The 13,773-nt window shown below is 45.3% G+C and overlaps 1 protein-coding gene across 6 annotated transcripts in view; it reads left to right on the forward strand.

The window, feature by feature from the left end:
- The window catches only part of Asator (tau-tubulin kinase asator), a 476,910-nt gene that overhangs the window by 375,215 nt on the left and 87,922 nt on the right, over positions 1-13,773 (forward strand). For 5 of the 6 annotated variants that reach the window (XM_065425394.2, XM_065425393.2, XM_065425395.2 and 2 more), the window contains one exon: positions 7,696-7,910. The exons of the other annotated variant lie outside the window; for it this stretch is intronic. In XM_065425394.2, the coding sequence (XP_065281466.1) occupies positions 7,696-7,910 (215 nt within the window). The remainder of the gene's footprint in view (positions 1-7,695; positions 7,911-13,773) is intronic. 6 annotated transcript variants of the gene reach the window in all.

A 13,773-nucleotide genomic window follows, 5' to 3' on the forward strand; every position in this document is an offset into this window, starting at 1 on the left:
GAGCCGTAACCACATCTGAAATGGACAAACACCAGCAGTCTGACGCCGAGTTGCTTCTACTCATCAGGCACCTCGAGGGACACCCAGTCCATGTTCCGGGAGTTTTCTGCCGGGGATTGTCATCGTATGTGATGAAAAGTGGCGTCCTGTACAAAAAAAAAAACTGAGCACAGCACAGCGAAATTTCTACTCGTCGTTCCTTCAACTTTGCGATCGGGACTCTTAGAAGCCTGTCATGATGACCCATAAGCAGGACAGCTCGGAGTGAGCAGAACGTTCCCCCGAATTCATGCTAAGTACTACTGACCAAAGCTATTTAATTCAGTACAGCATGTCGGGATCGCCAAAGACGCATAACGCCTCCATTCAAACCCGCAGGCATCCTTCTACCAATCGAACCCCCAGGAGCCCCGTTCGAACAAGTAGGAATAGACTTGCTTGGTCCCTTTCCGACATCATCATCAGGGAAACGATGGATTGTAGTAGCGACGGCTTACCTAACCCGCTATGCCGAGACATCGTCTCTAATCAGTGCAACGGCCGTTGAAGTGGCTGAATTCTATGTCACCAATATAGTATTACGACACGGTGCCCCTGCAATTATTATTACGGACCGAGGAACTTCGTTCACACCGATTTGACGCAATCCAGCATGAAACTGACTCATACCAGCCACAGGAAAACAACTGCCTATCACCCTCAAACAAATGGGCTAACCGAGCGATTGAACAGGACGCCGACCGATATGTTGTCAATTTACGTAGACTTAGAGCACCGCGCATGGAACAATATCCTACCCTATCCGACATTCGAATACAATACCGCATTGCGAGAGACCACCCAAGTAGCGCCATTCCAACTTGTTTTTGGACGAACAGTTACCACACCCTTGGATGCAATGCTGCCTGTCAGCGACGGTACACAACAGAACCCTGACATCAGTGACTTTACACAGAGGGCCGAAGAAGCACGTCAGCTGGCGCGACATCGCATTCAACAAAGGCAGCGCGTCGACGCGGACCGATGCAAGCAGCGGCGAAGGGAAGTCGAGTATGCACCAGGCGACGGTGTATGGGTGTGGACTCCCGTGCGGACGCGCGGCCTGTCCGAAAAGCTTTTGCGCCGTTATTTCGACCCTTACCGAGTAGTTCGCCGCATCAGTCCCCTGAACTACGAAGTTACGCCAGAAGGACAAGTGAGCTCATCACGATTTAGGCGTCACACGGAAACTGTCCATGTGGTCAGACTGAAGCCATATTATGACAGGCTGCGAATATTCAACCAAACATCTATTCGGTGCCATATACCAGGTGTTTCGTGAAAAATGTAGTTCTGCCCCGCAAGTATGGACAGCAGCTTGTGAACAATTTCGTTGCTTTACGCATCGGGACGATGCGTTTTGGAGGGGGGATAATGATACAAGGCAGAAACATACTTAAACAGCGCGCGCAGGTTCGTGCGCCCCCCTCAAGAGGACAACGGCGAATTGAAAGAAAAGACGAAATAATGGCACGTGTTTTCGCCGCACGCACTCGCATCGCAGGTGGCCGTTGTCGGCGTCTACAAGAAGAAGACGAGGTGACTCGACGCTCGAGAAAGAAGGAGAAGGCCTTCCTGATCTCCCGCTTAGAACGCGGCAGTGCTTTTGATTTACCCCCAGGGCACTAGCTAGGCCACAATAAATAGTTGTATCTGGCCTCCCTTAACTGTCCGTTACAATATATATATATATATATATATATATATATATGTGTGTGTGTGTGTGTGTGTGTGTGTGTGTGTGTGTGTAATACATTTCACAATACATGAGTTTAGCGGGGCCTGTTTCTTAGAAAATCGTACTGTATGCTCACATGCAAGACGGAAGTTTTGGTAATTAAGCAAATACACGCCTAAATGACAGCTGTATGACGCCTATGTATGCTTTAAGTTACAGATTTGGCGCCTCTTCCAGGCGCCTAAAAAGCGCAGTCATTAGCGCCTGGTCATCCGGGCAATTTCTAGCGGTCAACGGAAGGACGGACGGTAAAAACTTTAATGGGAAAAGGACCTGCGAGGTTGCCAGCCTGGGATCAGGCTACCCGGGCATTATGTGTGGTCACGCATAGCCTTTCCACTGGGGCCGGGACCCGGTGGATAGCCCATAGTTGGTAGTGTGGTTCCGAGCTAGTCAGAGCGCTTAGCCAATATTTCGTCTAACCTTGGCGACGTCACGTCCGGTGTCCCCCAAAGCAGTGTGCTAGGTCCACAACTTCTTTAATATACATCAACGCCTTGCCCGCTAACCTTTCATTCTTAGGTTGTTTGCTGACGACTGCGTCATCTACCGCAGTATAAAATGTTTGGACGATCATCGCACTCTCCAAAATGACCTTGAACTAACCTATATGTGGCGCGTAACTTGGCAAATGGCCCCTAACGTCTCCAAATGCCAGTTAATCTCGTTTAGTCGAAAGCGGACTAACTTGTCATCGTCATCGCCAGCCTAGTTACGCCCACTGCAAGGCAAAGGCCTCTCCCATACTTCTTCAACTACCGCGGTCATGCACTAATTGTGGCCTTGTTGTCCCTGCGAACTGCTTAATCTCATCCGCCCACCTAACTTTCTGCCGTCCTCTGCTACGCTTCCCTTCCCTTGGAATCCATTCCGTAACTCTTAATGACCATCGTTTATATTCCCTCCTCATTACGTGTCCTGCCCATACCCATTTCTTTTTCTTGATTTCAACTAAGATATCATTAACTCGCGTTTGTTCCCTCACCCAATCTGCTTTTTTCTTCTCGCTTAACGTTACACCTATCATTCTTATTTCCATAGATCGCTGCGTCATCCTCAATTTAAGTAGAACCCTTTTCGTAAGCCTCCAGGTTTCTGCCCCGTACGTGAGTACTCGTAAGACACAGCTGTTATACACTTTTCTCTTGAGGGATAATGGCAACCTGCGGTTCATAATCTGAGAATGCCTGCCAAACAAACCCCAGCCCATTCTTATTCTTCTGATTATTTCAGTCTCATGATCCGGATCCGCGGTCACTACCTACCCTAAGTAGATGTATTCCCTTACCACTTCTAGTGCCTCGCTACCTATTGTAAATTGCTGTTCTCTTCGGAGACTGTTAAACATTACTTCAGTTGTCTGCAGATTAATTTTTAGACCCACACTTCTGCTGTGCCTCTCCAGGTCAGTGGCATACATTGAAATTGGTCCCCTGAGTTACTAAGCAGTTGAGTTGACGTGCAGCGGTGACGTAGAGGTAGAACACCCGCCTCGCATGCAAAGAGGTCCGTGGTTTGAATCCCGGTGCCGCGCAATTTTCCACCGGATTAAAAAAATAACGCGTGTTGATAAAATTGCATAAACAGGCCTGGAGTGTGGCCTGATCCCGGTGACCAGAACCGGTTACGCACTCCCTCACCAGAGCAGGTTTGGCCACCCTGGTGCAGCACTTGGCCACAACCTCCTATATGACCACAACAATCAAGCCCCGGCCCTCAGTCCCCAGCAGCTGCGAAGCAACTGACCACGGTGACGGTCCGACTTGCGACGCTGCAGAGGGTGCTAAGAATCCCTGGCTCCGGACAGGCTGCCATTGGAATATGAACCTGGCAACGTTTAACGCTAGAAAGTTATCTAATGAGGCGAGTCTAGCAGTGCTATTGGAGGAATTAGAGGGCAGTAAATGGGATATAATAGGGCTCAGTGAAGTTAGGAGGCCAAAAGAAGCATATGCAGTGCTAAAAAGCGGGCACGTCATGTGCTGCCAGGGCTTAGCGGAGAGACGAGAATTAGGAGTCGGATTTCCTATTCCTGAACATAGCTGGTAACATACAGGAATTCTATAGCATTAACGAGAGGGTGGCAGGTCTTGTGAAACCTAATAAGAGGTACAAAATGAAGTTTATAGAGGTCTGCGCCCCTACATCCAGTCAGGATGACCAAGAAGTCGAAAGCTTCTATGAAGACGTGGAATCGGTGATGGGTAAAGTCAAAACAAAACACACTATACTGATGGGCGACTTCAATGCCAAGGTAGGCAAGAAGGAGGCTGGAGACAAGGCAGTGGGGGGATATGGCATAGGCACTAGGAATAGGAGGCGATAGTTATTAGTAGAGTGTGCGGAACAGAATAATATGCGGATAATGAATACCTTCTTCCGCAAGCGAGATAGCCGAAAGTGGACGTGGAGGAGCCCGAACGGTCAGACTAGAAATGAAATAGACTTCATACTTTGCGCTAACCTTGGCATCATACAAGATGTGGACGTGCTCAGCAAGGTGCGCTGCAGTGACCATAGAATGGTAAGCACTCGAATTAGCCTAGACCTGAGGAGAGAACGGAAGCAGCTGGTACATAAGAAGTCGATCAATGATTTAGCTCTAAGAGGGAAAATAGAGGAATTCCAGATCAAGCTACAGAACCGGTATTCGGCTTTAACTCAGGAAGAGGACCTTAGTGTTGAAGCAATGAACGACAATCTTGTGGGCATCATTAAGGAGTGTGCAATAGAAGTCGGAGGTAACTCCGTTAGACAGGATACCAGCAAACTATCGCAGGAGACGAAAGATCTGATCAAGAAACGCAATGTATGAAAGCCTCTAACCCTACAGCTAGAATAGAACTGGCAGAACCTTCGAAGTTAAGCAACAACCGTAAGAGAGCTGACATAAGGAAGTATAATATGGATAGAATTGAACATGCTCTCAGGAATGGAGGAAGCCGAAAAACAGTGAAGAAGAAACTAGGAATTGGCAAGAATCAGATATATGCGTTAACAGACAACGCCGGAAATATCATTACTAATATGGATGAGATAGTTCAAGTGGCTGAGGAGTTCTATAGAAATTTATACAGTGCCAGTGGCACCCATGACGATAATGGAACAGAGAATAGTCTAGAGGAATTCGAAATCCCAAAGGTAACGCCGGAAGAAATAAAGAAAGCGTTGGGAGCTATGCAAAGGAGGAAGGCAGTTGGGGAGGATCAGGTAACAGCAGATTTGTTGAAGGATGGTGGGCAGATTGTTCTAGAGAAACTGGCCACACTGTACGCGCAATGCCTCATGACTTCGAGCCTACCCGAATCTTGGAAAAACGCTAACATAATCCTAATCCATAAGAAAGGGGACGCCAAAGACTTGAAAAATTATAGATCGATCAGTTTACTGTACGTTGCCTACAAAGTATTTACTAAGGTAATTGCAAATAGAATCAGGAACACCTTAGACTTCCGTCAACCAAAGGACCTGGCAGGATTCTGTAAATCCTATTCAACAATAGACCATATTCACACTATCAATCAGGTGATAGAAAAATGTGCGGAATATAACGAACCTTTATATATAGCTTCCACTGATTACGAGAAAGCGTTTGATTCAGTCGAAACCTCAGCAGTCATGGAGGCATTGCGGAATCAGGGTGTAGACGAGCCGTATGTAAGAATGCTGAAAGATATCTATAGCAGCTCCACAACCACCGTAGTCCTCCATAAAGAAAGCAACAAAATCCCAATAAAGAAAGGCGCCAGGCAGGGAGATACGATCTCTCCAATGCTATTCACAGCGTGTTTACAGGAGGTATTCAGAGACTTGGTTTGGGAAGAATTGGGGATAAGAATTAATGGAGAATATACCTTAGTAACTTGCTTAGTAACGCGCTGTGAATAGCATGGCCAGGCACTAACCTGTAAATGGTGCGTAACTTGACAGGTGTCCCTTAACGGGTCCAAATGCCAGTTAATCGCGTGTAATCGAAAGCGGACTGACTAAGTGTTCCATTATTCGAATAATCATACCGTCTATTCGGCTGCTCCATCGTACAAATATCTCGGCGTTTATCTTTCATCGGATTTATCCTGAACAACGCATGTAACAACCGTCTCAACCAAAGCTTCTCAATCTCTACGCTACCTGTATAGAAACTTGCGTAACGCGCCTTGTAATGTACGAAAACTAGCATATCTCATTTATGTTCGCCCACAACTAGAACAGGCTTCATAGGGTCACCATATCCAGACTAACTAATCCATATGTCGGAAGCCGTTCAGAATAGTCAGATTCATCTCTGGCAACTACAACTATCATTGGAGCATTACCCAAATAAAACAAGACCTTGCATTTCAGTCATTAGAAGGTCGCCGCGTCATTGCTCTGTTATGTCTGTTTCACAGGCACATTTATCGCAATTAGTTTTACTGTTGGCCGCTTCAAGCTCCTGTGCGCACATCTCGGCGCATTCCCAACGCACTTAGTTTCATGCGCATTCATGGTCAAACGCAGGCATTTAACTCATCACCAATACCAACAGCTATTGCACATTGTAACAGTCTCCCGGATGGCACTGCATCTATCTCCAATGATGAAACATTGCGTGATAACTGAATTCGTTGGTTATTAGTATTGTATTACGATGTTGCACTTTGCTATTTTTGTCATGTAATTACTGTAGCCCTCTTACTCAATGCCCTTCAATTAGCCTGTAAGGTAATGTCAGTAAATAAATAAATAAATAAATAAATAACGCCTTCCATAAAGACCTATCTGATGTCAGACACATTTCGTTCTTGTATTCTCTTTCGAGTCATCTCGTCTTATAGCCTTCCACATTCTGGCCAATTGCTTTTATGAACGTTATCAGAGGAACTATCGAATGCTATCAAGATATTTGTGTGCGCAAAACGTCTCAGCAACTTACTTGTTCCCTAAAAAGCTTTCGCAGTATCACTTTGCTTCTGTCAAAGAAACAAACATAGACACTGTAGGACAGCTTGTCTTTCTGCCTCTGTCCATATGTTTTTACCCAAATAGTTTAGTTTTATAGAAGCGGTATCAAATAACCAAGAGCTAAACGTTTATTTTTCTTGTTGCTTGTTTTTTCTTTTTCTTTGTGGTTGCTTTTTCTTGTTCGTTTGGGTTTGTCTACAAATGGAATTTCCGTGCCTCGAAAAATGCGGCACATCCGCGGCTTGCAGGGTAGATGAGTGCAGGTTTTATCTTATGTGCGGTGGATGCTCTTCTACAGGATTTGCTATTCCAAATTTTTGAGCGTTTCTGTCCGGATATGAGCCATAACATCAATTATTTCGGTTCACAAGGGAGAAAGACAGCGGAGGCTGTTCCAAATTATTCTGCCGCGTAGCACTCACCGCGCAGACACACCAGCTCGTAATCGAGAGCGCAGGGCAGGTTAATTCATTTCTGGCCACGTGAAGGGCTCCTTCGCCAAACGCTTGCTTTTAGTGCATGTAATGCGACTGTAATGTGAGTCTCGGATTTGTTTAGTGGCGTGGCCACCAGTTACATGTTGGTTGCCTTATTATTATCAACATTCTTGTTCTCGCGAGTGAATTCATAAAAGAGAAAGATGGGGGAGCAGCCGAAACTAAAAATCCTAGCGGCAATTCATTGACGGTTACAACGCACGCGCATTGTGGCTTGTCGGGGTCGCGGAGGTGCCTTCAGGCTCGGACCGGCAGCGGGGCCATTCGGCGTCGATGCTCGCCTGTTTGCACGACACTTTCAGCGCACGTGCAGCACGAGGGGTGGTCAGGCCGATTGCAGCTGGCGCGGGCGCTCGGTCTGCCGCTCGGCCCATCAAATGGCTTCCCGCCTATTGCAGCCTCTTTCGCGGTGCCAGCTCGCCTCAGTCTACGCTTACTACAAGTTTGCCATCGAATGTTGGCCCTCTCTCGTTTCAGGTCGGGAGCACGTGTGCCGCTTCATCGGTTGCGGTCGCAACGACCGCTTCAACTACGTGGTCATGCAGCTGCAGGGCAAGAACCTGGCCGAGCTGCGCCGGTCGCAGCCACGGGGCGCCTTCTCGCTCAGCACCACGCTGCGGCTGGGACTGCAGATACTGCGCGCCATACAGAGCATACACGAAGTCGGCTTCCTGCACCGAGACGTCAAGCCGGTACAGTTTTGTTCGCTTCTGGTGCGCGACAACGTAAGGGCAAATTGGAGTAGTCAGCTGCTCTGATCCAACTTTGTCGGTAGCTATGTGCACCAGAAACTGATGAGAGCAATATTGTCCTAGCATGAACCTGAGCCAAAAAATGGCAACCATTTCGCTATGTTAAGATGCAATGGCAGCGAAAGCTGACGACAGGCAAAGCCCTCAAACGAAAAAGCAAAGTACTTACGCTGCCATTCCGTCTTCACGGAGTGCAATGGTTGTCATTTTTTCCGTTGCGAGTCTGGCGTCGCTGCTCGTTCGGAGGGGTCCGCATTCACGATTGTCAGTTGCTCGTTCAGCATCGCGGGAACGTTCTTCGTCGGTGGTCGTTTCGCGCCGGCGCCGATTACACTCTCGTTGCTGTTCATTCCGGCGCCCCTCGTACGCATGTTGTTCTTCGGGTCTCTGAACTATACCTGTCCGCCACATCAATAGCGCAGCTGTTTTCAGCGCCCGATACCTCCACTGCTTATATTTCATTCTCATTTGCTTTCATTTATTTTCTCTCAAGGCCATACAAGCATTACAGAGAGGAGTGACAATAGAAAAATAAAAAAAATGGCTAATGAGGCAGCACATGATCAAAGAAAGCCGACTTGAAAACATCATGATCTGTGATAGTGACGATGGAGGTGGGAAGGTGATTCCAGTCTTGACTTGTTTTCGGGATCAATGCTTCGAGGTATACATTCCTTTTATTACACTGAGGCACCTCAACCTTCGTTCGATGATCAATACGAAATGACAAATGGCTCGGAGGCGAAAGAAGTGTCATTTTTAGGTCAAGAGGTAGGTCAAGCTTTTGTTTCATGCGACAAATGCTCGATAAGCCATAGTAGTTAGAGAGGATAAACCTAGCTGAGTGGTTTTGAACCGATTCTAAGGAGTGTGTTAACGAGCTGGTGTACGGGTCCCATATCGATGAAGCGCATTCGTGTTTAGAACGCATGAATTGTTTTATATAGTAGTCGTTTCAACTGAACGGGAGCGAGGGGGTCGACGAGAACCAAGGGAACTGTTAGCTTTGTTAATGACATAGTGAATATGTTTCTGCTATGACAGGCTCTTGAAGATATTGACGCCTAGATACTTGTAGCTGTCGTCGAGCTGAAGAGCGCGATCATTAAGGTCATAGCCCTGAGAACTCGACTGGTTAATCTTTCGAGACACCCTCATTGCTTTACATTTGTTAATGTTTAGTTTCATAAGCCACGTATAACACCAAGAATAAATTTTATTCAGGCCAGATTGAAGAATGGAGAAGTCTGACTCAATAGAAATTACGTGGTGCAGAACGCAGTCATCATCATCATCATCATTATTATTATCATCATCATAATTTATTTACCCTTAAGGAGCCCGTAATGGAGCTATGCAAAGGAGAAAGGCAGCTGGGGAGGATCAGGTAACAGAAGATTTGTTGAAGGATGGTGGGCAGATTGTTCTAGGAGAACTGGCCATCCTGTATTCGCAATGCCTCATGACTTCGAGCGTGTACCGGAATCTTGGAAGAATGCTAACATAATCCTAATCCATAAGAAAGGGGACGCCAAAGACTTGATAAATGATAGACCTATCAGCTTACTATCCATTACCTACAAAGTATTTACTAAGGTAACCGCAAACTGAATAAGGAACACCTTAGACATCTGTCAACCAAAAGACCAGGCAGGATTGCGTAAAGACTACTCAACAATATTTATTTACCTTACCCTCAGGGCCCAGAAGGGCGTTACAGTGGGGGTGGGTAAAATAATAAAAAAAAATAAATCTTCAAACAATTATTAGTATTAAGCTGATAAACTCAAAACATAATCAGTTATTGCAGTCTTGAAAGATGATGCCTCCTCGATGCAGGCGAAGGAGGGGGGAAGGCGGTTCCACTCGGCACTGGTTTTCGGCGGAAATGCGTCAGAGAAAACATTTGTGCCACAGAAAGGAATGAACACCGATGATCAAGACGCGACGACGTGTACGAAGGCTCTGAAATTAAGTCTTGTTTAAGCGAGCTGTTTAGGTAAAAAATTTTTTGCAAAAGGCAGAGACGGGAAATTTTTCTTAGAATGCGCAAGTAAATAAGGCCAAGGTTTGACTTCAAAAAAGAAACGCTAGATATGCGGGCATAATTTAGAAAGGTTGAAACGTGCTGACCTGTTCTGAACTGACTCAATGGTATCTGCTAGTGTTTTTCGACCAGGGTCCCAGACAGATAACGCGTACTCTAGCTTCGGTCTAATTAGTGTTTTGTAGAGCAGCAACTTCAAATGGAGTGGGGCTTTTGAGAAATTCCTGCGAATGTAGCCAAGAGATCTGTTTGCATTGTTCGTGATGTATTCGATGTGCGCATGCCACGAAAGATTACTGCTTAGCTGGATTCCAAGATATTTATAGGAAGTCACGTGCTCAAGGTTGGTTTTATTGATAATATAGCCGAAAAGAGTTGGTGATCTTAGACCATAGACCATATTCACACTATCAATCAGTTGATATAGAAATGTGCGGAATATAACCAACCGTTATATGTAGCTTTGATTGATTATGAGAAAGCGTTTGATTCAGTCGAAACCTCAGCAGTCATGGAGGCATCACGGTATCAGGGTGTAGACGAGCCGTATGTAAAAATATTGAAAAATATCTATAGCGGCTCCACAGCCACCGCAGTCCTCATTCAAGAATGCAACAAAATCCCAATAACGAAAGGCGTCAGGCAGGGAGACACGATCCCTCCAATGCTATTCACAGCTTGTTTACAGGATGTATTCAGAAGCTTGAATTGGGAAGAATTGGCGATAAGAGTTAATGGAGGATACCTTAGTAGCTTGCGGTTCGCTGATGATATTGCCTTGCTTAGTAACTCAGCGGACGAATTGCAATGCATGCTAACTGACCTGGAGAGGCAAAATCGAAGGGTGGGTCTAAAAATTAATCTGCAGAAAGCTAAAGTAATGTTTACCAGTCTAGGAAGAGAACAGCAGTTTACAATAGGTAGTAAGACACTGGAAGTGGTAAGGGAATACATCTACTTAGGACAGGTAGTGACTGCGGATCCGAATCATGAGACTGAAATATTCAGAAGAATGAGAAGGGGCTGGAATGCGTTTGGCAGGCATTCTCAAATCATGAACAGCAGGTTGCCATTATCTCTCAAGAGAAAACTTTATAGCAGCTGTGTCTTACCAGTACTCACGTGTGGGGCAGAAACCTGGAGGCTTAAGAAAAGGGTTCTACTTAAATTGAGGACGACGCAACGAGCTATGGAAAAACGAATGATAGGTGTAACGTTATGCGATCAGAAAAGAGCAGATTAGGTGAGGGAACAAACGCGATTTAATGATATCTTAGTTGAAATCAAGAAAAAGAAATGGGCTTGGGCAGGACATGTAATTAGGAGGGAAGATAACCAATGGTCATTAAGGGTTATGGACTGAATTCCAAGGGAAGGGAAGCGTAGCAGTGGGCGGCAGAAAGTTAGGTGGGCGGATGAGATTACGACGTTTGCATGGATGACATAGCCACAGTTAGTACATGACCGGGGTAGTTGGAGAAGTATAGGCGAGGCCTTTTCCCTGCAGTGGGTGTAACCAGGCTGATGATGATGATTATGATGAATGGAGCATTACATAAGGGGAGGGGTAACAAAATGTTACCACTGGTCACAAAGATAAAATACAGTAATACAGATTGCAAGAACTGGTAAACACAGTAAACACATGGAAATGAAAATGCCGATAATATGGATTACTACTGGGGCTGTGGAAAACACTGGTGTAACGATAGTTTACATTCTACAGAATTTGTTTCATTGACGATACCGTCAGGAAGTACATTCCAATTCGATATGACACTCGGTAGAAATGGTTTATTGAAAGGGCTAGTTGAACCATGAATGCGTTGAAGACTGTGACAATTAAACATACGTCGTGATTGTCTCATGGGCGGCAGAATTAGGCTCTCACGTAAATAGAGAAAATGATAATATAACTTATGAAAAAGGCAGAGACTTGCTATATTAGGGTGGGATGCCAGGGGGGTTGACCAATCGAAGCGCTCAACCGAGAATCATATTTGCATGTTAAAAACGGGCAGCTCTATTTCGTATTGCCCCTAACGCCTGGATTAGGTACTCTTGATGGGGGTTCCAGATAGGGGATGTGTATTCAAGTTTGGTACGGATGAAAGTTTCGTATGCGATTAGTCTAATCGTGGGCGAAGCAGACATGAGTGATCGTGATGAAACTCAGTGATTTGGAAACGCTTGTAGAAAGCGACGTGATGTGCTTTGACCAGCTTAGATTACCTGCCTAGATAAATATAAGATTCGACTTGTGATAGCGCGGCAGTGTTTAGCGTGTATGAGAAGTGTACGTTAGATCTTTTACGAGACACGTGCATAAACTTACATTTTGATACATTTAACTGCATGAGCTACGTCGAACACCAATTTTGGATTAAGGTTATATCATCCTGCATCTATGACTGATCGTGAATGGTTGAGATAGGTCGGTAGAGAACGCAATAATCCGCAAACAGACGAATGGATGATGAAATTCCAGCAGGAAGGTCATTGATAAAGATTAGGAACAGAAGCGGGCCAAGAACAGAGTCCTGAGGGACTCAGGAGATAACGTTAGTAGGGGTAGAAGGATGACTTTCGATTACGGTGTGCAGCGAACGATTAGTTAAAAAGCAGTGAATCTTTGAAAGTATCAGCGGGTCTAGTGAAAGGCAAGAAACTGTTGTCATGAGCCGCTCGTGAGGAACACAATCAAACTCCTTAGAAAAAACGAGGTAAATGACGTCAGTTTGAAAGTATGAATCTAGGTTTGTGCAGGTTATTGTGAATTTAAAAAGTTGAGATTCGCACGAAAAACCCGACCGAAATCCGTGTTGGTTTGAGAAGAAAAAGGAATTATTATCCAGGTGCTTTACCACGTGGGAGTAAACTATATGTTCAATAGGTTTGCATGCAATGCATGTTAACGAAATAGGACGATAGTTTGACGGATCAGAGCGGTTTCCTGCCTTAACCACTCTGCTTACCTTCCACTCGGACTGAATTTTGCCACTGGAAATAGACTGCGTGAAAATGATTTGTAGTACGCAACTAGATATAAGTTTTCTGCCTTGAAGGATTTTAGGAGATATATTGTCAGGCCCAGGGGCACTGGATATCTTTAAATTATCAATTATTTACAGATTCCTTCTGGCTAGATACTAACCGGTAGCATTTGAGCGAAATGTGAGCTGAGCGGTACAGGAATATTAACAGCTGGTTTTTGGCTGAAAGCGGACATGAAGTACGCATTCAAAACGTCACAACGAAGCTCGTTCGCAACGACAGAACCATGCTGATATAATAGAGAGCTGCTATGTGAGCCACTACGGTTGGGAGTTAACAAAGTCCCAAACTTTGTTGGGTTATTTCGGAGGATGTCAAGTAAGTCCTTGTCGTCGAAGTGTCGTTTCGTGCTCCTCAATAACTTCGTATAATTACACAGACACTCCAAGTACTTTTCCCATTTTAGCGCTGAATTGGAGCTCTTGGCTTACCTGAACAACCGCTTTTTCTTGTCACATATTTCTTTATTGAATTTGTAAACCACGGTTTGCCGGCATCACCGCGAATGAAAAGGAGGCGTACATGGGATTCTGTTAGAGAGATAATATTTTTCTTTATAGGAAGACCAGTTTTCATAAATAGACCTATTAGGAACTGATTGTTCGAAGTGTTGGAGAAATTCGACCATTTCCTCATTGATTTTGGAAAACATCTGCTTTGTAGTCGCGAATGTACTTTACTGAATGTTGGCGCGAAGGAATT

The sequence above is a fragment of the Dermacentor albipictus genome, chromosome 7, assembly GCF_038994185.2.
Source record: "Dermacentor albipictus isolate Rhodes 1998 colony chromosome 7, USDA_Dalb.pri_finalv2, whole genome shotgun sequence".
In the NCBI taxonomy this organism is placed as follows: domain Eukaryota; kingdom Metazoa; phylum Arthropoda; class Arachnida; order Ixodida; family Ixodidae; genus Dermacentor; species Dermacentor albipictus.